The sequence below is a fragment of the Helianthus annuus genome, chromosome 14, assembly GCF_002127325.2.
Source record: "Helianthus annuus cultivar XRQ/B chromosome 14, HanXRQr2.0-SUNRISE, whole genome shotgun sequence".
Classification (NCBI taxonomy): domain Eukaryota; kingdom Viridiplantae; phylum Streptophyta; class Magnoliopsida; order Asterales; family Asteraceae; genus Helianthus; species Helianthus annuus.
The window spans coordinates 165603905-165627809 of record NC_035446.2 but is presented as its reverse complement, the minus strand read 5'-3'; the positions used below and the strand labels follow the sequence as shown (position 1 = coordinate 165627809).

Genomic DNA, 23905 nt, shown 5'->3' with positions numbered 1-23905 from the left:
CATTAATTTTATTTAATTTTATTTTTCCTCTAATAACGAACCGAACCGATATCGACTAAACTAATAATCCCCATATTACATGTTTTAAGTGTTTATTTTAGGTACAATGATGTAAATTCTTAAAGTTTTAGGTGATATATAAAATTACAATGATAACTTTTTATTGAGTTTTAAATGGAAATCTCTTACCATTATATGTGTACTTAGACCATATGCACTACATACGGTCGTTGTTAGAATGAAGATACATACGCAACTAGAGACTCTACTGACTCATATGAAGAGCCCCCTTTCATCAAAGAAACATCCAACTTTTGTTTCAAAACTCTTGCTCTTTCTCTCATTTCCTCATCCGTCATTACGCGTCTAATTGCACCTGTTATCTCTTCTCTTTTCCACCCATTCTCCAAATACACCCCAACCTTCCAGACATCGCTCACGTATCTCGCATCCAACGGTTGATCTCCCCAAAAAGGCGAGCAAATCATAGGAACGCCTTCACAAACACTTTCAAGCGTCGAGTTCCACCCACCATGGGTCCAAAATGCACCAATCGCTTCATGACCTAGCACTTCTTGCTGAGGAGCCCATTTCACTATCCGCCCCCTCTCACCTGGGAACCCATCAGGCAATGGCTCAAGCCATGTTGAACCGCTAACAAACCCAGGTCGAACCACCCATAAAAACAACTGCTTGCTATCAACCAAGCCATGAACCATTTCCATAAAATGTTTCTCCTCCACTTGAGCAACACTACCGAAACTAACATAAACTACAGATTTGGGCGGTTGTTGGTCTAACCAAGGAAAAAAGGATCGATCGTGTTCTAGTAAGCTGCTGGATGAGGCTGTGAAATGCTTGGCGAATGGTATCGGAAAACTCGGTGCTGGAATGTCACGACGAATGGTTTCAAGCTCGGACTCTTCAAGTTCCTTGAAGGAGTTCCATATGATTCCTGAAGATGTTTTCGTCTGTTTCACCATGTTATCGATCATGCCTCCAGCGCCGTCCTTCTCTCTCTTGAACCCCATCTTTACGATGTCTTTCACTTTCAGCATAGGAAACTCTTCCACTTGTTCTTCCAGACCTTGAAACCCATGTATGACTTATCAAACAACTTAATTATATATATATATATATATATATATAGGGAGCGGTTAACATACAAAAGCCCTTATCATACTTCACGTACGCGACACTCGTAACCATCAGATCAGGGCTATAATCACGCATGGAACAGTTAGTAACGCATGGATCCGTTGGTTTTGTGATAATCACGCATGGGAGCCAAAAAATCACGCATGGGAGCCCTTATAATCACGCATGGGAGCCCTTATCATACAAATCACGCACGTTATATATTAATCACGCACGTTGTGTTCTTGTCGCGTACGTTAACGGACGTTAAGCCGTGAAGTACATTACACTTTCTCTCTCTCTCTCTCTATATATATATATATATAGGAGAAGGATCGTTAGAAACCACCCTTTATTGCGAGAACCAATGTAAACACAACCAAAAATACCCAAAAATAGCTAAAAAACACACAATTTTTTTTAACATTTTTTTGGGGGGTGGGGGGTGGGGGTTAGGTTTTTTTTTTTTTTTTTTTTGGGGGGGGGGGGAGTGGGGGTTAGGTTTTTTTGGGTTTTTTTTTTTTTTTTGTTTTTTTAGGTTTTTTTTTAGCTATTTTAGGTTGTGTTCACATTGGTTCTCGCGGTTCTCGCAATATAGGTGGTTCTCGCATGAACCTTACCCTATATATATAGGGCCAGGATCATTTCAGAATCATAAATATTTACAGAACTCGCAGAACTCCTAATAAACAATCTTTTTATTTATATATTTTTATGTTTAGGATAATTTTATCATTTATTATGTGTATTTTTACGATTACATACATGTTAAGTGTAATTTTATCATTTTTTATATGTAATTTTATAATTACACATATGTAAACTAGTTTTTTTACATATATGTAATCAGTTATGACACATATATATAATTTTGGCAATTAAACATGTGTAAACTACTTTTAACATGTATGTAATCAAAGAAATACGTATAATAGATGATAAAAAGATCCTGAATACAAAAACTCATATACAAAATGATTGTTTATTAGGAGTTCTGAAAGTTCTGTAGTTATTTAGAGTTCTGAAATGAACTCAACCCTAGAGTTAGTTAAAAAATTGAAGCAAAACAAAGATATTTAAAACCGAACTTACGTTTGTTATCAGAAAGATCGTGATAACCAAGACCATCAAGAATAAGTGCCATGGTGTTGTCGGAAAGACTGAGGTAACCGCGATCATCAAGAAGGGGAATCGAAGCATAAATAAGAAAAGAAAACAGGCTACTTGTCCTCAAAACAAGCCGTGGGAGACTAAGGCTATCAGCAACCGATTGCGTGAAGTGCCAAAGCGCATCGGTGATTAAACACGATACATGTTCGTCATCTTCTTTCGATGCTAACATTAACAGTTCAAGTTCATGGCGCAATTCATCTGCACCATCTTCGTTGAACACGAAAACGCGGTTAAAAGCGCCCATGCCATGTAACGGTAGATTGGAATAGCGCCCGTCGTGTGGATCGTTGTCGAGGATGAATTTGAAAGTGAAGTGAGGGTAGTTGGATGTTTTGGGCTTGTTGAAGTTGGTGTGGAGGATGGTGATACTGAAGCCTTTGGAGTAGAGTAGATTGGCAAGTTGGAGCATTGGGTTTATGTGGCCTTGATATGGTAACGGGAAGAATATTATTCTTCGGTTCCGGCGAACAGTGTTGGTGGTCTCTGTTTGGGTCTCCATGGGAATTGAGAGATCGATGTTTGCAATGAGGGTTAGGTGACTTTTTTTATAGGTTAAAGATTCTCAAATCATATGCTTCTTTTAGTGTGAATTTGACTTATCTTGCATGAGAGTTTAAATGGTTTTGGTGTTTGTTGACTTTGTTGTAATCGAGATGTAATATGTGGTGCTGGGTTGACAAATTGTTGATTAATAAAAACGAAATTTGTTGTCCGTTCAAAAAAAAAAATGCTTTTTTACACCTGCATCATTTCCTAATTTTTTATTTTCAGATGAGTTAATTATTGTTTTCGTCCCTGTGGTTTGTCAAAAATCACTATTTCAGTCCATTAGTTTAAAAATTGCAATTTCAGTCCATGTGGTTTCACTTTCGTAACCATTTCAGTCCAGACTCCTACACCATCTATTTTACCGTTAAGTTTTTAAAGAAATACCGAAATACCCTTGTGTTAATCAAATAAAAAACCATGGAAATTTATAAGATTGTATTCTAGGACCCACTTGTTAAAACACAACCCCACGCTACCCCACCCCACTCCATCCCTGCTCTCATTTCCGGCAAAAGTTTCCGGTCATCTTCTCCGGCAACACAACCCCACCCTCTTAATGTCCGGCGACCCATTACCCCACCCCAATTAATATCTTCCTAGCAGCATCAATTAACATAATAACTTTGAAAAATAATGCTTACCTGGACATTTTCTCATTCTAAAATCCAAAATTAAAATTTTGGAACCATATATGTAAAAATAGTGCCAAACTTCTACTTCTACTAAGCTATGGTGGGTCGAACCCTCTAATCCAATTTAAGTCCATATTTAATTAACACAAGGGTTATTTAAGTATTTCATTAAAACTTAACGGTAAAATAGAGATGGTGTTAGGAGACTGGACTGAAATGGTTACGAAAGTGAAACCACAGGGTCTGAAATCGCAATTTTTAAACTAATGGACTGAAATAGTGATTTTTGACAAACCACAGGGACGAAAACAATAATTAACTCTTTCCAGATATATTAATATGCATACGCCCTAAATCATATATGTTTGATGTATTTAAGATATATATATAGGGCTCGGTTCTAATGAGAACCGCCACGATTTGTGAGAACCGTGAGAAGTTTTTCTTCCTGCGCGAGTTGGGCCACTTTTTTTTACACAAACGTAGATGAAAATATTATAAACACATATGTAAAAAAAAGTAAAAAAAATTGTCGATTTGGTAGTTTTGATTGATGCAAGTTTTTTTATGCGCTGGTGTAAATTTTATACGAAAATAAATATTTTTTTACGCCTCATGTAAATGTGGGTATGCGCCATTTTTTTAATTTTTTTTCTGAAACAGATGATTTTTTTATGACTTTTGAGAAAAAAAAATTGGAAAAACCTTTTGGATGGCCTAGTTCTCACGGTTTTAACAACTCAATGTGGTTCTTATTTTAACCCATCTCTCTCTATATATATATATATATAGAGAGAGAGAGAGAATATATAGAAACCAAAGTCTAACTAGTTTAATACCCGTCCGTTGGACGGCTTACGCTAACAACGTAACAAACAAAGCTAATATATATTGAGGGTGTTTGGGAACGCTTCTCTTTTTCTTCTTTTCCATATCCTTTTTTGAAAAGGTTAACCGTCTAACTTTTCCTTTTCTTCTTTTCAAACCACTAAAACTCATTCTCAAAACCCATTATCCAAACACTACAATAAGGAGCTCAAAATAAGCAATCCCAAACACCCACATTAAGTGGACACAAGTCTAAACAACATTATAAACAAAAGCACCATTTTTAATTTATAAAAGGAAAACGAACGTGAATAGTGTACAACCACACAACAATATAAAATAAAAGTGATAGAGTGACAAAACATGAAATGATGTCAAAACAGTAGGCAACAATGTGGGAAAGTTTTGTAACAGTCAAACATGGTTTACTCCCTCAATTTTTTCGGCTTTTGGATCGTCCTCTTTAAACTCAAAGATGGCCTTTTTTTGACTTGTTGACTTGATGCATGGTGCCCATTTGTCAAACTATCAACACTAATATATGGTCGCAAGGGGGCAACATGTGGCATGGTTTAAATGTTCTTATGTGATAATATATCCCACCGTGCCAAGATAAGTTCACATTTGGTGAAGCATTCTCAAAAGTCTTTATGCAAGGGTATTTAAATACATGGCAAATATAGGATGAGTGTAAAAAGGACAAATGTGCTCCTGAATTTTCAAATGATTGGTTTTCTAATCTTACCAAAACCTAGGCCGTTGAGCATTGCCAACCCTGCATGGAAATAAAAATGGAATCAGATGTGAATTTAGTGGGTGATTATGATATAAAGTTGAAGAATTTGGAGTTGCAGATTGACTCGCAAGCCATTTTGGTATTAAGTATATTTTTTTTATTAGTGCAACTTTTATATAAGACTATTAAGTATACATATAACTTTTAATGTTTTTGTTATTACATTAGAAAACATGTAGATAGAGCGTGTCTTTTAAAAAAGTTATTTACTTTTGAAGGTTTTTTAATTTTCTTAATAAAATGGTTCTTTACTTGCAAATACCACTAACTCAACTAATTTAGGAGAAAGTGGGTGTAGTAGGTATGCTTCTAGCAACCTCTAAATAACTAACTCGGTTAATAAGGACCAGTTGAGTAAACATAACTCTACCATCATGTCAGCATTCTTAGTGTTTAGAATCTCGATCATCTTGCATGAAAGACAAAAAATGGAATGATTAAAAAATTATGCAAAATTATCAATATTGTCGATATCTCAGCCCTGTCATAGTGTGTCTTTATATATATGAAAGATAAACTTTACCTGTTGCTCATCGTGCATTGGATTTAACCTGTTTATCTTACATGGAAACAAAAAAAAGTAAAAGAATTTATTACTACTTAATAATATAAATTAAACAATAAGTAATAGGGTCATTTACCTAGTCAAGTTTATATGTTGATGTTAACCCCGACTGGTCCATAAAAAATTAATTTTCAACTATGAGACTGTCTTTCTAAAAAATAAAATAAACATAAAAATACACATCCTACAAGAAAACAAAATTCATTGTTGATTACATTTAATGAAGTAGGTTAGTAGAATATTTAATAAAATAAATTACCTTGGCAAGTTAGTTTGTGGTTTCATTCGGATCTACTTTTGCTCCATGTAAATGTATCCATTTCCACTTATCCTTTGCTACTTTTGTTCCATGTCACTCGGATGAGATGAAAAAAAAAGCATAACTATATTACAACAATGAAACATGTACGTCTCCATCTCTACTGTTTAGTTTATCTTACCTTGGCTTTCGTAATCGCCAACTTCGAAAATGTACTTCATTTCTATAAGTTGAAGTGCTCCGCAAGTTCTGTTAAGAAAAAATATTTTTTAAGACACTATTCGCGTATTATATAGATATGCTAAAGGGCAGTTGCAACCCCAACTTCCCTCGTTGCCCCACTTTGTTCCTACTAGTGTTAGTCTGAAACTTATGAAAAGAAATATAAATATTCAGCATGTCTAAACTTTTACCCGTAGTGTTAAAAGTAAACCAAACATTTTCCAGTATTGTTAAAGTAGAACAAACTTTTTGTTCTTTCTTGATCGGGCTGATGTGTTGGTCCTACTTGGCTACAAAAGCTTTTTTAGAAAGCTAAAATGTGATACATCAAGTGGAGGGGTTTCAATTATATAATAAATCAACAAAATAAAAATACACTCATGCATGCATGCAACTCTAAAATCGTATAATTTGATGCATTGGTATTGTAAAATTACATAAAAAAAGGTCACCTCTTCACTAATCTCTCTCAAATTGAGATTTGTAGGGCTGAAACATTGGGCGTAATAAAGGATCTCAACACTTGGGAATGTTTCTCTGATCGGACTAACTATAAGCCAGTCCTTCTTAGCTTCAGAATCATTGTTAGAAAGCGGAAATGGAAAGTTTCTTAAGTTGCTAATACAATATATATAATATGTATTTTGTCACTTTTGGATCATACACTTACATTCCGCACCATGTAGAAAATCAGAGTTACCTTGCATGCAAACTCTGGTGTTGAAAATAGGTACTGCATAGCACGAAATATGTCTTGTGAGAAATCTGCAGTGTTTGTCTTGGTTATGTGACCAACAAAATGAAATACGTTTTCATGCTCCCTACGTATTTTATACACATTATGCTTGGAAGTTACGTAGACCGCTATCCCCACTACTTGCTAACCACCCATTAGGAGATAACCACCAAAGTTGTGGAGATAATGGGTAGGAAAATGTGGAGCCAACCACCCATTAAGGAAACCGCTAATAACCGCTCTGAACCGCCACAATAGCGGTTAATTTTGTGAGTTTAAGTGGCTGAGATTTAATCTCAGCATGATCCGACGGTGGAGATTGATTTCAAAGGTAACTTCCACTTAATGGGTTCCATATATATATAATTTAATATTTTGAAGCAAAATAAAGATGCAATTATGTACCAGTGCTGAAAGCCATATATAGCAGAATGGTGTCTCACTGTCTCCTGTTTAGAGGTCGAGTGTTGTTGTAGAAAATAAAGTAAAATATGGTGTTAGATTAGATAAGTGTGTGAGTTATAGTTCTAAAAAAACTCTACTGATAATTTTTATTTTCACTATATAATGTAAACTCAATTAAGAGCTCTGGTCTTTGGGTTTCTTTATGTCAGTGGGTAATGTTAGCTAGGATACATTTACCACTTTCAGTGGATAATGTTATACATAAATATTCAAATAAAGTTTAAAAGTTAAATCCTTTGTAATGCATGATTTTTAAAAAAAATGTGTGGGATACTATTATGAGCCTAGGTGTGTAGTGGGTTAACGTGCGCCAATACATCAGCAAAAGAAAGGTGCCAAACATCATGACACGGGTGCCAAGGGGGTAGCGCCAAGGGTCTAATGGGCATGAGGGCATAGAGCGAAGATAGTTAAAAGGCTTCTTTTTTGAGCCAGTCACGCCATATTACTTGTTTTTTTAGTTAAACCACTGCACACTTTTGAAAGGGGGTAGTTACTAAAAGGCTTAAAGCTCCATTGCCTGTGTGGCAGTGGCATTAACATGATAGAAACTTTTGCACTTTTTAGTTATCCCAATACACATGATCTAAGAAATCCTAGCGTGATTTTATTAATTTTTGTGTGATTTAAGTAAATAACAACTTGCAAATAAGTAATAGTTAAAATATGTATGCTTAATAGTTTCGAAGTTACATCATTGTGTATTTTCATAGCATAACTAATTGTTATTGTGTGATATTATCAGATCAAGTGTAATGGGCTAACGCCCAACTTCACATAAGGTGATTGTTTTGGTTGTTGCACGGGGTACACACATATCTATACATTCCAGATTCACGCTCATTACCACTCACGCCCTAATCCTTAACACCCCATTGAGGCAACACGCGGACATAGCATGGAGCGTTAAACCACAACACACAGTCTCATGGTGAGATTTACTTGAAGCCTGTTGGCTTGGCACCCGAATAATGTCCCAATCAACCAAAATTGTGTTTTTTTTTCACAGGCCCCAAGTTCCCAATCAAGCCCAAACTTCTACCAGAACCAAAATCGTTGTGCGCACAAAACCAAAGTCGAGAAAGCTACAGGCGAATCAGAAGCAACACCAAGCGAATCACAAGGGCTTCAACACCAAACCGTAAGTAGTATCATCCCCAAATTGTAAGCATTTATATATAGTCCCACTTCATATATGTAGATTTAAGTCCAAAATTCAGATCAGTTTGCAGGTTCTATTGATTATTTAATTGCTAATTTGTCATTTAATTACACTCCTTAGAATTGAATTTGAACATTGGTTTCAATGTTCCATTTATATTGCAGTTGCTATTATTTTTAATTTAGCATTTCATTTGAAATACACTGGTGTGTATGTAGACATATAGGTATATATTTGCCTACTTATATTAGTTTTTTTATTGTTTAGATAATCATGTGTGATAATGGAGAAAGGACTTGTTTACTTTGAGCTGATGGATTGCATATACCAACAGCTCAGGCGTTGCCATTATGTATGTTAGTATGTCAGTATAATACAACGTTCTTTCTTAGTTCATGCATATCAGTCTACCCGTTTTAATTCTCAGGAGTAATATTGTACTTTAACCCGACCCATGTGGACCTGTTTACTTGTTTTAATGAACCTTTTTTCACCCACTGACAAAATATCCTACACAATAGTATGATTAGAGCAAGAGATTCTAATTTTGTCTCCTGATATAGAAACCAATTGAAAAAATTAGTCTCCCGTCCCCTAATTCGCCTTCTTATTTGCACGTTATTTACAAAATTGGTAGAAGTTAGAATGAAGATATATAATCAACTAGAGACTCCACTGATTCATACGAAGAGCCACCTTCGATCAAAGAAGCATCCAATTTTCGTTTCAAAACTCTTGACCTTTCTCTCATTTCTTCATCCACCATCACTCTTCTTATCGCATTTGTTATCTCTTCTCTTTTCCACCCGTTCTCCAAATACACCCCAACCTTCCAGGCATCGCTCACGTATCTCGCATCCAATGGTTGATCTCCCCAAAAAGGCGAGCAAATCATAGGAACACCTTCACAAACACTTTCAACCGTCGAGTTCCATCCACTATGTGTCCAAAACGCACCAATTGCTTCATGTCCTAGCACTTCTTGCTGAGGAGCCCATTCCACAATCCGCCCCCCCTCACCTGGGAACCCATCAGGCAATGGCTCAAGCCATGTTGAACCGCTAACGAACCCAGGTCGAACCACCCATAAAAACGACTGCTTACTATCCACCAACCCATGAACCATTTCCATAAAATGTTTCTCCTCCACTTGAGCAACACTACCAAAACTAATATATACTACGGAATTACGTGGTTGTTGGTCTAACCAAGGGAAAAAGGATCGATCGTGGTCTAGTAAGCTGCTGGATGCGGTTGTAAAATGCCTCGCGAATGGTATCAGGAAACATGGTGCGGGAATGTCACGACGAATGGTTTCGAGCTGAAGCTGTTCCAGTTCCTTGAAGGAGTTCCAGATGATTCCGGAAGATGCTTTCGTCTGTTTCACCATGTTACTGATTATGTCTCCCATGCCGTCGTTGTCTTTCTTGAACCCGATCTTTATGACGTCTTTCACTTTCAACACAGGAAACTCCGCGACTTGTTCTTCCAGACCTTGAATGAAATCAAACAACGTATTTACATACGAACAGAAGAAGATGGTTAACAAGTTAGTCAAGAAACGGACGAAAGCATAACTTACGTTCGTCGTCAGGAACATTGTTATAACCAAGACCATCAAGAAGAGGTGTAGCGGTGTTGTCGGAAAGATTGAAGTAACCAAGATCATCAAGAAGGGGTATTGAAGCATAAATAAGAAAACAGAACAGGCTACTTGTCCTCAAAACAAGCCGAGGGAGGTTAAGACTATCAGCGACTGATTGCGTGAAGTGCCAAGAGGCATCAGTGATTAAACATGACACAGGTGGTTCATCTTTCGCCGACAGTTCCAGTTCCAGTTGGTGGCGTAATTGATCCGCCCCGCATTTATTGAATAAGAAAATTCGAGAAAACGCCCCCATGCCTTGCAGCGGTAAATTGGCGTAGCGTTCATCGTGTGGATCGTTGTCGAGGATGAATCTGAAAGTGAAGTGAGGGTAGTTGGAGGTTTTGGGCTTGTTGAAGTTGGTGTGAAAGATGGTGATACTGAAGCCTTTAGAGTAGAGAAGATTAGCAAGCTGAAACATCGGGTTTACGTGGCCTTGATATGGTAACGGAAACATAATTACTCTCCGGTGGCGGCCAACGGTAGTCTCCATTTTTTAATGTTTATGACATATCAGTCAGGTTGTATTCTTATAGCAAAATGAAGGCCTGCAGGTTAAAAATTGAAGGACAATTATTTAATCATCAAGTAAGTAGCACTTTCTTTTGTTTTTTTTTTTTTTCATTAGATTTTGATGCCTTGTTCATATCAAGCTCAGTAGATGGAGACAACATACTTATAATTTTCTAAATGTTTGAAAGTAAAGTAATTAGTTTTGGTTTTCAAAGTTGTTTATTTTAATGATAGTATTGAAATTTGTCTCTGTAATTTTGAGAATGTCGTGTATGTTTTACCAATGCATACTCCATAGATAGATTTATTTTATAATTTTGAGTTAATAATTTTGTTTACAAATTGACAATCTATTATTATGAAGTAAGATTTTACCTCATATGTTTAACTTTTAAAGTTTCAAAAACCACTTTTAGTATGTTTTGTAAATAATAATTAATAGGTCAAATATAGTTACGTAAATAATATTATAACAATAATAAATAATTTGAAAACTATGCATTTGAAATTTGGATTGCACTACAGTCAACTTTCAGCCTGTTTGGCCTATATGTGTGGTACTCAACCAATGTGATTGTGCATATCAAAAGGTATTGTGTTTGTGTGTTTCAAAGGTTGGTGACAATGGTGGTGTTAAAGGCTTGGAGAATTCATTATAGTTTATTTTTTATTTTTTGTACATGTTAAGTGTTATAATAAAGAACGGACAAAATATTAATAAAGTTCTAATAATCTTTTATAATAAATAAAAGTTTTTTTTTGTCGTGGGTCATTCAGTGAGGCAAATTTCTGCCTCCGGTTCTTGCCCAAAGTTTCTAACCTTACTCGCAACCCTAACGACTACAACTTTCAATTCAAAACAATTAAAAAACTGTTGGGGTTAATCTTGGTTTGATCAGATCATCATCATCTTGCAGATGATTCAAACATTGGTTTGCAGCGGACTTGTTTGACATAGTTAACAGATAATAACAAACGAATGGACAGACAATTAACGAAAGGAAATTGAGTGTCTTGGTACCGGTAAATGATGCCGGTCCTTACACTTATATACATGTCAAACTTGGCGGTTAATTCAAGCGGGAAACTGTCATTGGCAGTTTAAATTACCCGCTTATAACATCCACCATGACTTATCATATATACATATCGAGTTCTAGTTATCATATTATCATACGAATACATATACATATCATATCATAAATTAAGTTTAATTGTTTCATCTAATACTTCCCCCTAAACTTAATTACGTTTAGAAACACCCTTGAGAACACTTGCATTTGCTTCTTCAACCGCTTTTCTTGCATGATCAAAGTTAAACCTTCTTCTTTTCTTGTGTGCATTCCATGCTCCTTCCCAACTGTTTTCTGCATACAGCGCAAAGGATTCCACTTCAGTTACATTCTTGACTTCTTCAGCACTTGTGCTCCTTTCGAGACTGCATTCAGGTGCATCTTGCTTATCCTTCATCCTTTCTGAATCGTTGGCTTTCGTCTGCACAGCTTTAAACTTATAATAGTACACAAGGATGTCTAAATACATGGCATAAACTGTCCGCATGTATTCACCATCCTTGTATTCAAAGCCCATGTCTTTGGCGATAATCGGCCAGAGATTATCTTCGATTACACTGTTGTAACCCCCATCCCGTTCCACAATCATGTATAAACTTAGCAGATCCACTTTCCTGTTCTCGGTCATAACCGGAGGCATTGGCCTTGTTGTTATACCCAGGAAAATTATAAGAAACCAAGACACCATTTCGTCGAATTTCTTTTCGAGTTCGTACTTGTAATGGAACACAAACTTGCTATCTTCTAACATATTTAACAGATTCACACAATCTTTGAAATCATTGAATTCCAAAGCCCTTATGATCATCACACTCCAATCCGTTTCATCGGAGGAAACATGTAAATCTTCGAAATAGGAATTAAGATATTCCTCTTTATATTTTTCATTCACATCATTCAACCTTATCACCTTTTGTTTTTCTTTTAGGCCTAATTCATCTTCCTTCGTCAGCCCCGTTATTTCATTGAAAGTGTTATTGATAGGGGACGAAAACATAGGAAATATTTTGCAAGTATCTCCATCCTTCTTAACCGTAAAGCCTTGCATTGTTAATTGATTTAAACTGAGAACGTTTCTGTCTAATTCCGGTGTGTATAAGACACCCTGAATTAATAACTTTTCATTATTGGACTTGACTTCTACAACCCCTATGCCCCGCATAAACAAGAAATCTTTTTCCCCCGAGTTGGTTTCAACCCCCACTAAATGTTTGATACGCTTGAAAACATTTAGATTACCGGCATAGTGTTGTGTGAATGAAAGACTAACATACCATATGTCTCCCCATGTACCGCCCTCTGAACCAGTTACAATCATCTCGTTCCTTTCTTCTACCGATTCCCTTTGTTTTCGAATCCCTGCATTTACCGCTTGAGAGACAAGTTGTGTGTTTTCATCATTCTCCTTTGATTTGCAGTCGTATATGAAATGGCCTGGACGATGACAATAATAACATAATTTTGTTCGATGCATTTTCAGTGGTCGTCTGGATTCTTTGTCATTGCAGTGTTGACAGGGAAGTGTCGTCCCCGTGGCTCTGATACCACATGTTGGGGTTAATCTTGGTTTGATCAGATCATCATCATCTTGCAGATGATTCAAACATTGGTTTGCAGCGGACTTGTTTGACATAGTTAACAGATAATAACAAACGAATGGACAGACAATTAACGAAAGGAAATTGAGTGTCTTGGTACCGGTAAATGATGCCGGTCCTTACACTTATATACATGTCAAACTTGGCGGTTAATTCAAGCGGGAAACTGTCATTGGCAGTTTAAATTACCCGCTTATAACATCCACCATGACTTATCATATATACATATCGAGTTCTAGTTATCATATTATCATACGAATACATATACATATCATATCATAAATTAAGTTTAATTGTTTCATCTAATAAAAACAAGTTTGTTCGCAACCCTAATGACTACAACTTTCAATTCAAAACAATTATAAAAGAACTTTCTGACATAGTTTGATTAATATAAAGTAAATTTTCCTAACCGCGAAGTTCGCGGGTGATAACCTAGTCAATATATATATAATTGTGTGATATTATCAGATCAAGCGTAGTTGGCTAACGCCCAACTTCAAAAGGTGATTGTATTGGTTGTTGCGTGGGGTACACACATATCTATATATTCCAGATTCACGTTGATTACCACTCACGCCCTAGTCCTTAACGCCCCCATTGAGGAAGTGTTTAACACGTGGATATAGCTTAGAGCGTTAAACCACAACACATAGTCTCATGATCGGACTTACTTGAAGCCTGTTGGCTTGGCACCCGAATAATGTCCCGATCAACCAAAATTATGTATTTTTTTTTAAATAAGGCCAAACATAATAGGAGCCATTCATTTTGTCACAGGCCCCAAGTTCCCAATCAAGCCCAAACTTCTCCCAGAACCAAAATCGTTGTGCGCACAAAACCAAAGTCGAGAAAGCTACAGGCGAATCACAAGGGCTTCAATTCAACACCAAATCGTAACTAGTATCGTCCCCAAATTGTAAGCATTTATATATGTAGATTTAAGTCCAAAATTCTGATCAGTTTGCAGGTTCTATTGATTATTTAATTGCTGCTAATTTGTTATTAAATTACACTCCTTAGAATTGAATTTGAACATTGGTTTCAATGTTCCATTTATATTGCTGTTGCTAATGCTATTATTTCTAATTTAGCATTTGGCAGCAAATAGTAGGTTTTGGTTGAGATAACATGTTCATAGCACTTCACACAGGTTTGAAAATTGTAACTGCTCACAGCAATAGCTATTTGTTTACCTATTGAGTATTCAACAAGTTCAAAATTTGCTACTGAGACTGTTAAGTAGTTTTCACATCAACATTTTGATAACCCCTGTTGTTTATGAATTGATTCACTCTGTGATTTTTTTTCCAACTGTTTGTCGGTTTGTGTTTGTTCACGATAAATGTACTTGTGTGTTCTTTTGAAATACACTCGTATGTATGTAAACATATAGGTATATATTTGCCAACTTATATTAGTTTTTTTATTGTTTAGATAATCATGTGTGATAATGGAGAAAGGACTTGCAGGCGTTGCCGTTATGTATGTTAGTATGTAAGTATAATACAACGTTCTTTCTTAGTTCATGCATATCAGTCTACCGGTTTTAATTCTCAGGAAGGAGTAATATCGTACTTTAACCGGACCCATGTGGACCTGTTTACTTGTTTTAATGAACCCGTTTTCGGGTTTTTTTCACCCACTGACAAAATATCCTAAATTCGGCACTGATTTTATTACTAAACAATAGTATGATTAGAGCAAGAGATTCTAGTTTTGTCTCCTGATATAGAAACCAATTGACAAAATTGTCTCCTTATTTTCACGTTATTTACAAAATTGGTAGAAGTTAGAATGAAGATATATAATCAACTAGAGACTCCACTGATTCATACGAAGAGCCACCTTCGATCAAAGAAGCATCCAATTTTTGTTTCAAACCTCTTGACTTTTCTCTCATTTCTTCATCCGCCATCACTCTTCTTATCGCATTTGTTATCTCTTCTCTTTTCCACCCGTTCTCCAAATACACCCCAACCTTCCATACATCGCTCACGTATCTCGCATCCAACGGTTGATCTCCCCAAAAAGGCGAACAAATCATAGGAACACCTTCACAAACACTTTCAACCGTCGAGTTCCATCCACTATGTGTCCAAAACGCACCAATTGCTTCATGTCCTAGCACTTCTTGCTGAGGAGCCCATTTCACAATCCGCCCCCTCTCACCTGGGAACCCATCAGGCAATGGCTCAAGCCATGTTGAACCGCTAACGAACCCAGGTCGAACCACCCATAAAAACGACTGCTTACTATCAACCAACCCATGAACCATTTCCACAAAATGTTTCTCCTCCACTTGAGCAACACTACCAAAACTAATATAAACTATGGAATTACGTGGTTGTTGGTCTAACCAAGGCAAAAAGGATCGATCTTGGTCTAGTAAGCTGCTGGATGCGGTTGTAAAATGCTTCGCGAATGGTATCAGGAAACATGGTGCGGGAATGTCACGACGAATGGTTTCGAGCTGAAGCTGTTCCAGTTCCTTGAAGGAGTTCCAGATGATTCCGGAAGATGCTTTCGTCTGTTTCACCATGTTACTGATTATGTCTCCCATGCCGTCATTGTCTTTCTTGAACCCGATCTTTATGACGTCTTTCACTTTCAACACAGGAAACTCCGCCACTTGTTCTTCCAGACCTTGAATGAAATCAAACAACGTATTTATATACGAACAGAAGACGATGGTTAACAAGTTAGATAAGAAACGGACGAAAGCATAACTTACGTTTATCGTCAGGAACATTGTTATAACCAAGACCATCAAGAAGAGGTGTAGCGGTGTTGTCGGAAAGATTGAAGTAACCAAGATCATCAAGAAAGGGTATTGAAGCATAAATAAGAAAACAGAACAGGCTACTTGTCCTCAAAACAAGCCGAGGGAGGTTAAGGCAATCAGCGACTGATTGCGCGAAGTGCCAAGAGGCATCAGTGATTAAACACGACACAGGTGGTTCATCTTTCGCCGACAGTTCCAGTTCCAGTTGGTGGCGTAATTGATCCGCCCCGCATTTATTGAATAAGATAATTCGAGAAAACGCCCCCATGCCTTGCAGCGGTAAATTGGCGTAGCGTTCATCGTGTGGATCGTTGTCGAGGATGAATCTGAAAGTGAAGTGAGGGTAGTTGGAGGTTTTGGGCTTGTTGAAGTTGGTGTGAAAGATGGTGATGCTGAATCCTTTAGAGTAAAGAAGATTAGCAAGCTGAAACATCGGGTTTACGTGGCCTTGATATGGTAACGGAAACATAATTACTCTCCGGTGGCGGCCAACGGTAGTCTCCATTTTTTAATGTTTATGACATATCAGTCAGGTTGTATTCTTATAGCAAAATGAAGGCCTGCAGGTTAAAAATTGAAGGACAATTATTTAATCATCAAGTAAGTAGCACTTTCTTTTGTTTTTTTTTTTTCATTAGATTTTGATGCCTTGTTCATATCAAGCTCAGTAGATGGAGACAACATACTTATAATTTTCTAAATGTTTGAAAGTAAAGTAATTAGTTTTGGTTTTCAAAGTTGTTTATTTTAATGATAGTATTGAAATTTGTCTCTGTAATTTTGAGAATGTCGTGTATGTTTTACCAATGCATACTCCATAGATAGATTTATTTTATAATTTTGAGTTAATAATTTTGTTTACAAATTGACAATCTATTATTATGAAGTAAGATTTTACCTCATATGTTTAACTTTTAAAGTTTCAAAAACCACTTTTAGTATGTTTTGTAAATAATAATTAATAGGTCAAATATAGTTACGTAAATAATATTATAACAATAATAAATACATTTGAAAACTATGCATTTGAAATTTGGATTGCACTACAGTCAACTTTCAGCCTGTTTGGCCTATATGTGTGGTACTCAACCAATGTGATTGTGCATATCAAAAGGTATTGTGTTTGTGTGTTTCAAAGGTTGGTGACAATGGTGGTGTTAAAGGCTTGGAGAATTCATTATAGTTTTTTTTTTTATTTTTTTGTACATGTTAAGTGTTATAATAAAGAACGGACAAAATATTAATAAAGTTCTAATAATCTGTTATAATAAATAAAAGTTTTTTTTTGTCGTGGGTCATTCAGAGAGGCAAATTTGTTGGTGCACTTGTGTCTGTACTTTGTCTGTATTCGGTCTGTATATAAACGATGTCCTCGGTAGTCTGTAAGTTGACCAAGTCAACCATCCTCCGGATTGACTTGGCCAACAGTTAACATATGTTTGATATATGTGTCGATGTCGAAGGATAGACTCGAAGGATTCTGTTGATCCTTCGAGGTGATCGAAAGATAGGCTTCGAACAATAGACCTCGAAAGGTGATATTTCGAGGTCCTTGCTAATCCTTCGAAAGCTTTCTATCCGAAAGATGATCCTTCGGACCATCTTTCGGATCCTTCGACCAGGCATCATGAGCTGGGTATATATATACCCATGCAGTGTAGTGTGAAAGGCACAGATGCACACAGACAAGAGATAGAGAGCTTGAGAGCATTCTGCTGGAAACACACACACACACTTGAGAGTTTACATCTTTGGTTTTGTAAACATTGTGCTTGTAACCGTAACCTTCATACGTATTAATACAGTGGTGTTAATCGGTGAACTTTGTGTGTTCTTGTGTTTGTTCTTACTTCATCCCGGTTTGCCTACTAGCTTGGATTCCGCACTCGCTAGTGGGTTAGTATAACAAGGTTTACGTTGTTCTCGATCCTCCGAGAAAAGGGACCTACAAGTGGTATCAGAGCCTCGCTCTTTACCTTGTTTAAAACCGGTTTGTTCGAGTTCTTTGGTGTGTTTGGACACTTGGTTTAGCACTCGTTTTTGGTAGTTTCCTTGCATTTTGAAACTGAAAAACGGATACTAAACCTATCGGGAGTGTTCGGGGTCGGTTTGGGTAACATAAAAATCGTTTTTGTGAAACTTTGATTTTCCGGCCATTTTTCCGGTGGTATCTCCGGTGACTGTTGTGGATTAGGTGTTTGCCATTTTGGGTAAACTTTTTGAAAGTCAAATAGTTGGTAGAAAAGTTGGTGGCAGAACATCCTTTCTGCCGAAAGTTGGTACACCAACCTGTCACTTTTCTCACCAACCCATCAGTACTTTCGGCAGTGTGTCAGATCGTCGAAAGATAACTTTCGAGCTCGAAGGATCATCCTTCGATCAAGGAGATTCGAAAGATAACCATCCTTCGAACATCCTTCGAAGTCAGTGTGTTATCCTTCGAATCAAGGAATCTTTTCGATAGATACATCCTTCGAGTTACTGTTCACTACGAAAGATAAGGATCCTTCGTGTTGGGTGAATCTTTCAAGGTTATCTTTCGAGGTTATTGTTCGAGCCATCAACAGTGATCCTTCGAACACTGTTGATTCTTCGAACAAGTGTCATCTTTCAAGACCTGTGTTCGAAACATAAGGAGAATCTTTCGAAATCATCTTTCGAAAGATAAGGATCCTTCGTGTGATCAATCTTTCGAAATCAATCCTTCGAAGTCTTTGTTCGAAACTCAACAGGGATCTTTCGAACCTTGTTGATCATTCGAACAAGCATTGATCTTTCGAACAGGTTGCATCTTTCAATCCTTATCTGTTTTACACTTAACAGTTTGTGGTGTGTAGGTTTGGTATTTTTATTTGATCAACATGAGTTGTACAAGTCCATGGGATTGGAGTTTGGACTCACGAAACAATCAAGAGTTAGTGACTGCTGCAGATTGGGCAAAGAGTATGGTTCCACAGCCATCAATCAGTCCAAGTCAATGGGCTTTGGTATCCAATCAAAGTCAAAGTCTTCAGAACCTTCTGATTAGTGAAAGTGAAACTGGCAGCAACAATCGTCCACCTAAGTTGAACCATATGAACGATTTTCCATCATGGAAAAACCGTTTTCACACCTATGTTCAAGGGCAAAGCACTGATCTTTGGACGTGTTTCATCAATGCGTTCAATACTAATCTTGAGACTGCTGCGTCAACTTCAGAGGGTTATGCAAATATGCTTGAAAATGACAAGAAGGCTTATGAATTGGAGAAAAAGGCCTTTGCCACACTTACTCAAGCACTCAACAAAGACATCTACCATCAGTTCTCTTATTGCAAGACCACGAAAGCATTGTGGGATGCCTTAGTTGCTAGAGGAGAAGGCAATGCAGCTGCTCGAAAATCTCGGCATGATTTGTTGAAGAAAGAGTTTGAATCCTTTCAGTTTTTGGAAAACGAGACTCTGAATGATATGATCACACGTTTCTATCATTTGATTAGTGAGATGTGTGCTTATGGAGTTGTCGCTACTCAACAAGAAATGGTGAGTAGATTTGCTGACGCCTTACCTCCAAAGTGGAGTTCCTTCATTGAACTGTTGAAACATACTGGAACTCTAGATCAAGTCAACATCTATGAGTTCATTCAAAAGCTGGAACATAAAAATGATGAAGAGATTAGGAAAGCAAGGCGTGCTCCAGCTCCTCAGAATACGGAAATGTATCTTCCAGGATTCGATGTTTTGGCAAGATCTGCTGCAGCTCAGCAACAGCAACCTAAGCTGCAGACTGCATTTGTGTCCAATACAAGTTCAAGTTCCTTTCCGTTTCCTCAGTCAACAGCTGCTCCACCACAACCTCAATTCGATCCGAGGTCCTATATTCCTGTTCCAACACAGCCACAACCACAACCTCAACAACAACAACAGCAAGCTCACTATACAAGCAATCCTCAACCTCAACCCCAAAGTCATCACACAATCCGAGTCGACAACTCAAATCTTTCACACCTTAGCATTGAAGTCGCTAAGGAACATATGGAGATTATCAACACCATGGTCAGTGCATACTGTGGTTTGGTAGCAGGTCAGCTTGGAAACATCAACATGACCAATGAAGATTATGATCAGATCGACAAGGAAGAAATGGAGTTGATGGATATTAAATGGGCTTTTGCTAGTGCGGTTAGAAGGGCAAAAGATTTCATGGCACGAACTGGAAGAACTTCGTTGGAAGGAAAGAAAAACACGAAGTATGGGTTTGATATTAATGCCGTCACGTGCTTTAATTGTGGCGAGAAAGGGCACTTTAAACGTGAGTGCACTCGACCAACAAAACACGGCAATCACAACCCTTTCAGAAACCAGACAAATGTGAATGCCCAACAAGAAAACCGTGAGAGGAGGATGGTGGCAGTGAACAACAATCAGGGACAGCCTGGAACTACCAATCACAATCGGGCTTTGGCTGTTCAAGCTGATGAAGGATGTGACTGGTCAGTTCAATTTGGTGAAGGTGATCAGGGAAGTGGAACTGCACTGTATGCTAAGGTCATCGAGCAGGTTCAAAAAGAAGAATCTTCTGGAAGCGATGACAGTTCTGGTTATTCTGGCAGTTCGGATGAAGAAGGCTCTGTTTCTGGGGATAATCACTCAGAGCCTGATGTAAATGAAGAAGGAGATGATGATATTCAGGAGCTACTGAATGAAGCTGATGAGCTTAAATGTCAGAAATCAATTCTGATCAGGAAGGCTGCTGCTACATCAACAGAAATGGAAAAGCTATTTTCTGAAGATGGAGCTTTTTCTTTTCAATCTGCCTTTATGGCAAACGGCTCAGCCTCTACTAGTCAGGTAACTTCTGAACCTCCTGCTCCTATTATCTGTAAATCATGTGCAGAGATGAAGCTTGAATCAGAAAAGCTTCACAGTCATAACCAGAATTTGGTTATTGAACTTTCGAAATGCAAAGAGGCAAACATGGCTTTAACCCGGAATGAAAAAGAATTTAAATCTGTAATAGAAACTTTAAAGAAAAATGTGTCCGAGGTTAACAAAGTAGTTTACCACAAGCAAGTGAGTATAAATGAATATATTAACACTGTGGAAGAAACTAAGAAGCAATTAGCCATTGCCCAATGCGAACATGATGCAATCAAACAAAAATTGGATAGTTATGCTAACTCCCGATTTGTGCTTGATCACATCATCGATGTTCAACAACTAAAAGGAAACCAGAAAGGCATAGGGTATAACAAATGTCCGCCCCCTTGATGAACAACTACACCAAGATGCCTGATGAGGAAGAAATGCCTCGGTATGAACCCAGTGTGCCTCTTGATGTTGAGGAGTTTACTACTGGCCTTGGGTTCAAACCAGACAATTCTTCAAACACAGCCTCTAACGAACAAGAAGCTTCACCATCCATGAAGCAAAGTCCTCCAATTATTGAGGACTATGAGACATCGGATGATGAATCAGATGTGGCTGTAAGTGATCAGGATAAATCACTTAGCAAAATGAAGGGAGTAGATATTCCACGAGAGAATCACATCCTTTGTGATCCTGATACTCCTGAGGTTCCATCTGTCAAAAGGCAAGTGATTGATCCTGTCAAAGTCGATGAGAAAGATGTGTCTACTGTTAAAAGCAGTAATGTGTTGTACACCTTGGTTGGAGATAATAAAATCTACTCAGATCATGTTTTTCCAATTAAAAATGTAAATAAATCTTTGATTGACAAAGTCTTTGAAGACAATACAAACAAATTTTTGGGAAAAACACTTCCGGGAATTGTGGTAACACAATGTGATCCAATTCCTAAGGCTGAGATTAGAAAACAATTTGGTAATCAAAAATCTCCAACCACTCAACAACCGACTGCCTCTAAGGGTAAACAACAACAACGAGCTCCAAAGCCAAAGGCTAAGGTTGAATCAAAAGGAGCTCGTTACATGAAGAAAGGAAAAGATGTTAAGTTTGTAGCATCAAAAGGTACAGATAAAATCGAGACTTTTGAAAACAAATCAAACACTGATTTTGTACAACAAGTCAAGATTTTGAAAAGAAACAGTGATAACAATTACACCCAACACACAAACGGGTGTGATGAAAGAGCAAGTACCTCAGGTTCTACAGGCTCAACATCTGGTAGTCGATCAAGTTCTCCTAAGTCTGTTGAAAGGAGAACTTGTTTCAAATGTGGAGAAATTGGGCACATTATCAGAAATTGCCCAAATGCTCCAAAGAAGAAATTTGTTGAGAAAACTCCACCTGAAACAGTTCACCCTCAACGTCGGTCAGTTTCACCTAAACAAGACAAACGAACTGTAAAAGAACAAGAAACTAAACAACGACGTAAGAACATGAAAACTGTTGAAAAAGCTTTAAAATCTGAAGTTAAAACAGTTCAGAAGGAACCAAGAGTGTCACAACCTGTAAAACCAGAATCTTCAAAAACTGGTGGGCACAGACAAACTTGGTTACCTAAGTCGGGTGACAATTCAGGGGGAGCAGTTGTTCTTGAAAACCATCAAGAGATAGAGCTTACGTATCGTGATGCCAAGGGACGACCCAAGACCACTAAGGCTTGGGTCCCCATTCTCAACTGATGTGTTTATTTGACATGTGCAGGATGTTCTAGGAGGAACTATTAATAGTCATTGGATTGTTGATAGTGGAGCATCCAGGCACATGACTGGCGACTTACGGCTCCTGTATGACGTGAGAAATATCAGAGGAGGGTATGTTGCTTTTGCGGGTGATAAAGGCGGGTACATCACTGGAGAAGGAAGTATCTCCAATGGGATCGTGTGTTTTGATAAGATCAATTATGTGAAGCAAATTGATCACAATCTTCTGAGTGTGTCGCAAATCTGCGATAAAAAGTTCTCAGTGATTTTTGATGACGCTGGCTGCTATGTGCTGAAACCTGGATTCAAAATTCCACAAGAATGGATTCTCTTATCGGCTCCGAGAGTTAATGATCTTTATATTCTCGACATGAGCCAGGCGATTACAACATCTGCACAAGTTACTTGTTTTGTCTCAAAAGCCACAGAAAAGGAGTCTATATCTTGGCACAGAAGAATGGGACACATTCACTTGAGGAAGATGAACCATTTGGTGAAAAATAATCTTGTGAATGGTGTGCCCGTAAGAAGTTTTCATCTACAAGATATCTGTGTCTCGTGCCAAAAGGGGAAGCAAACGAAGAAGTCTCACCCTTTGAAGAAAATCAACACTGTCAGCATGCCTCTCGAACGTCTTCATATGGACCTTTTTGGACCTATGAAGCACAAGACAACGTTTGGTGATGCTTATTGTTTAGTAGTTACTGATGACTACTCTAGATTTTCTTGGGTATCTTTTATGGCACACAAGAGTGAAACTCCTGGTATCCTCAAGGATCTTCTTACAATGTTGGAAAATCTCTATACGTTGAAAGTAAAAAGGATCCGAAGCGACAATGGAACCGAATTCAAGAATCAAGTTATGGATGAGTTTTGTACTTCTAAAGGCATTCTTCATGAGTACAGTTCTCGTTATACTCCACAACAAAATGGTGTCGCTGAGAGGAAGAATCGAACTATTATTGAAACTGCAAGAACAATGTTAGTAGAGTCGGAACTCCCTATTCAATTATGGGGGGAGGCTGTATCGGCTGCTTGCTACACGTTGAACAGAGTTCTTACAGTAAAGAGACATGGCAAGACTTGTTTCGAACTCCTTCAGAGAAGGAAACCGGATCTTTCTTACCTTGAACCGTTTGGTGCTCCTTGTACTATGATTG

At 37.6% G+C, this 23905-nt stretch overlaps 3 protein-coding genes across 3 annotated transcripts; all 3 read right to left on the bottom strand.

Moving 5' to 3' along the window:
* Positions 1 to 198: 198 nt before the first annotated feature.
* Positions 199 to 2834, bottom strand: LOC110904799 (UDP-glycosyltransferase 76G1). Its single transcript, XM_022150660.2, has 2 exons — positions 2230 to 2834; positions 199 to 1087 (listed from the first exon to the last, which is right to left on the bottom strand). Exons 1-2 carry the CDS (start codon positions 2807 to 2809, stop codon positions 234 to 236), a joined length of 1434 nt encoding a protein of 477 aa, XP_022006352.1. The 5' UTR covers positions 2810 to 2834; the 3' UTR covers positions 199 to 233.
* A 6084-nt stretch (positions 2835 to 8918) lies between these two features.
* LOC110904800 (UDP-glycosyltransferase 76G1) lies at positions 8919 to 10662 on the bottom strand. The gene is made up of 2 exons (XM_022150661.2): positions 10107 to 10662; positions 8919 to 10018 (listed from the first exon to the last, which is right to left on the bottom strand). Exons 1-2 carry the CDS (start codon positions 10660 to 10662, stop codon positions 9165 to 9167), a joined length of 1410 nt encoding a protein of 469 aa, XP_022006353.1. The 3' UTR covers positions 8919 to 9164.
* A 4345-nt stretch (positions 10663 to 15007) lies between these two features.
* Positions 15008 to 16712, bottom strand: LOC110904801 (UDP-glycosyltransferase 76G1). The gene is made up of 2 exons (XM_035983501.1): positions 16088 to 16712; positions 15008 to 15999 (listed from the first exon to the last, which is right to left on the bottom strand). The coding sequence occupies exons 1-2, from the start codon at positions 16641 to 16643 to the stop codon at positions 15146 to 15148; spliced, it is 1410 nt and encodes a 469-aa protein (XP_035839394.1). The 5' UTR covers positions 16644 to 16712; the 3' UTR covers positions 15008 to 15145.
* Between the last annotated feature and the right edge of the window lie 7193 nt (positions 16713 to 23905).

Excerpts from the sequence above, each read along its gene's own strand:
- LOC110904799 (XM_022150660.2), bottom strand. The coding sequence starts at position 2,809 with ATGGAGACCCAAACAGAGACCACCAACACTGTTCGCCGGAACCGAAGA. Across the intron at positions 1,088-2,229 it reads CGATCTTTCTGATAACAAAC|GTCTGGAAGAACAAGTGGAA; the intron begins GTAAGTTCGGTT and ends ATGGGTTTCAAG.
- LOC110904800 (XM_022150661.2), bottom strand. The coding sequence starts at position 10,662 with ATGGAGACTACCGTTGGCCGCCACCGGAGAGTAATTATGTTTCCGTTA. Across the intron at positions 10,019-10,106 it reads CAATGTTCCTGACGACGAAC|GTCTGGAAGAACAAGTCGCG; the intron begins GTAAGTTATGCT and ends ATTTCATTCAAG.
- LOC110904801 (XM_035983501.1), bottom strand. The coding sequence starts at position 16,643 with ATGGAGACTACCGTTGGCCGCCACCGGAGAGTAATTATGTTTCCGTTA. Across the intron at positions 16,000-16,087 it reads CAATGTTCCTGACGATAAAC|GTCTGGAAGAACAAGTGGCG; the intron begins GTAAGTTATGCT and ends ATTTCATTCAAG.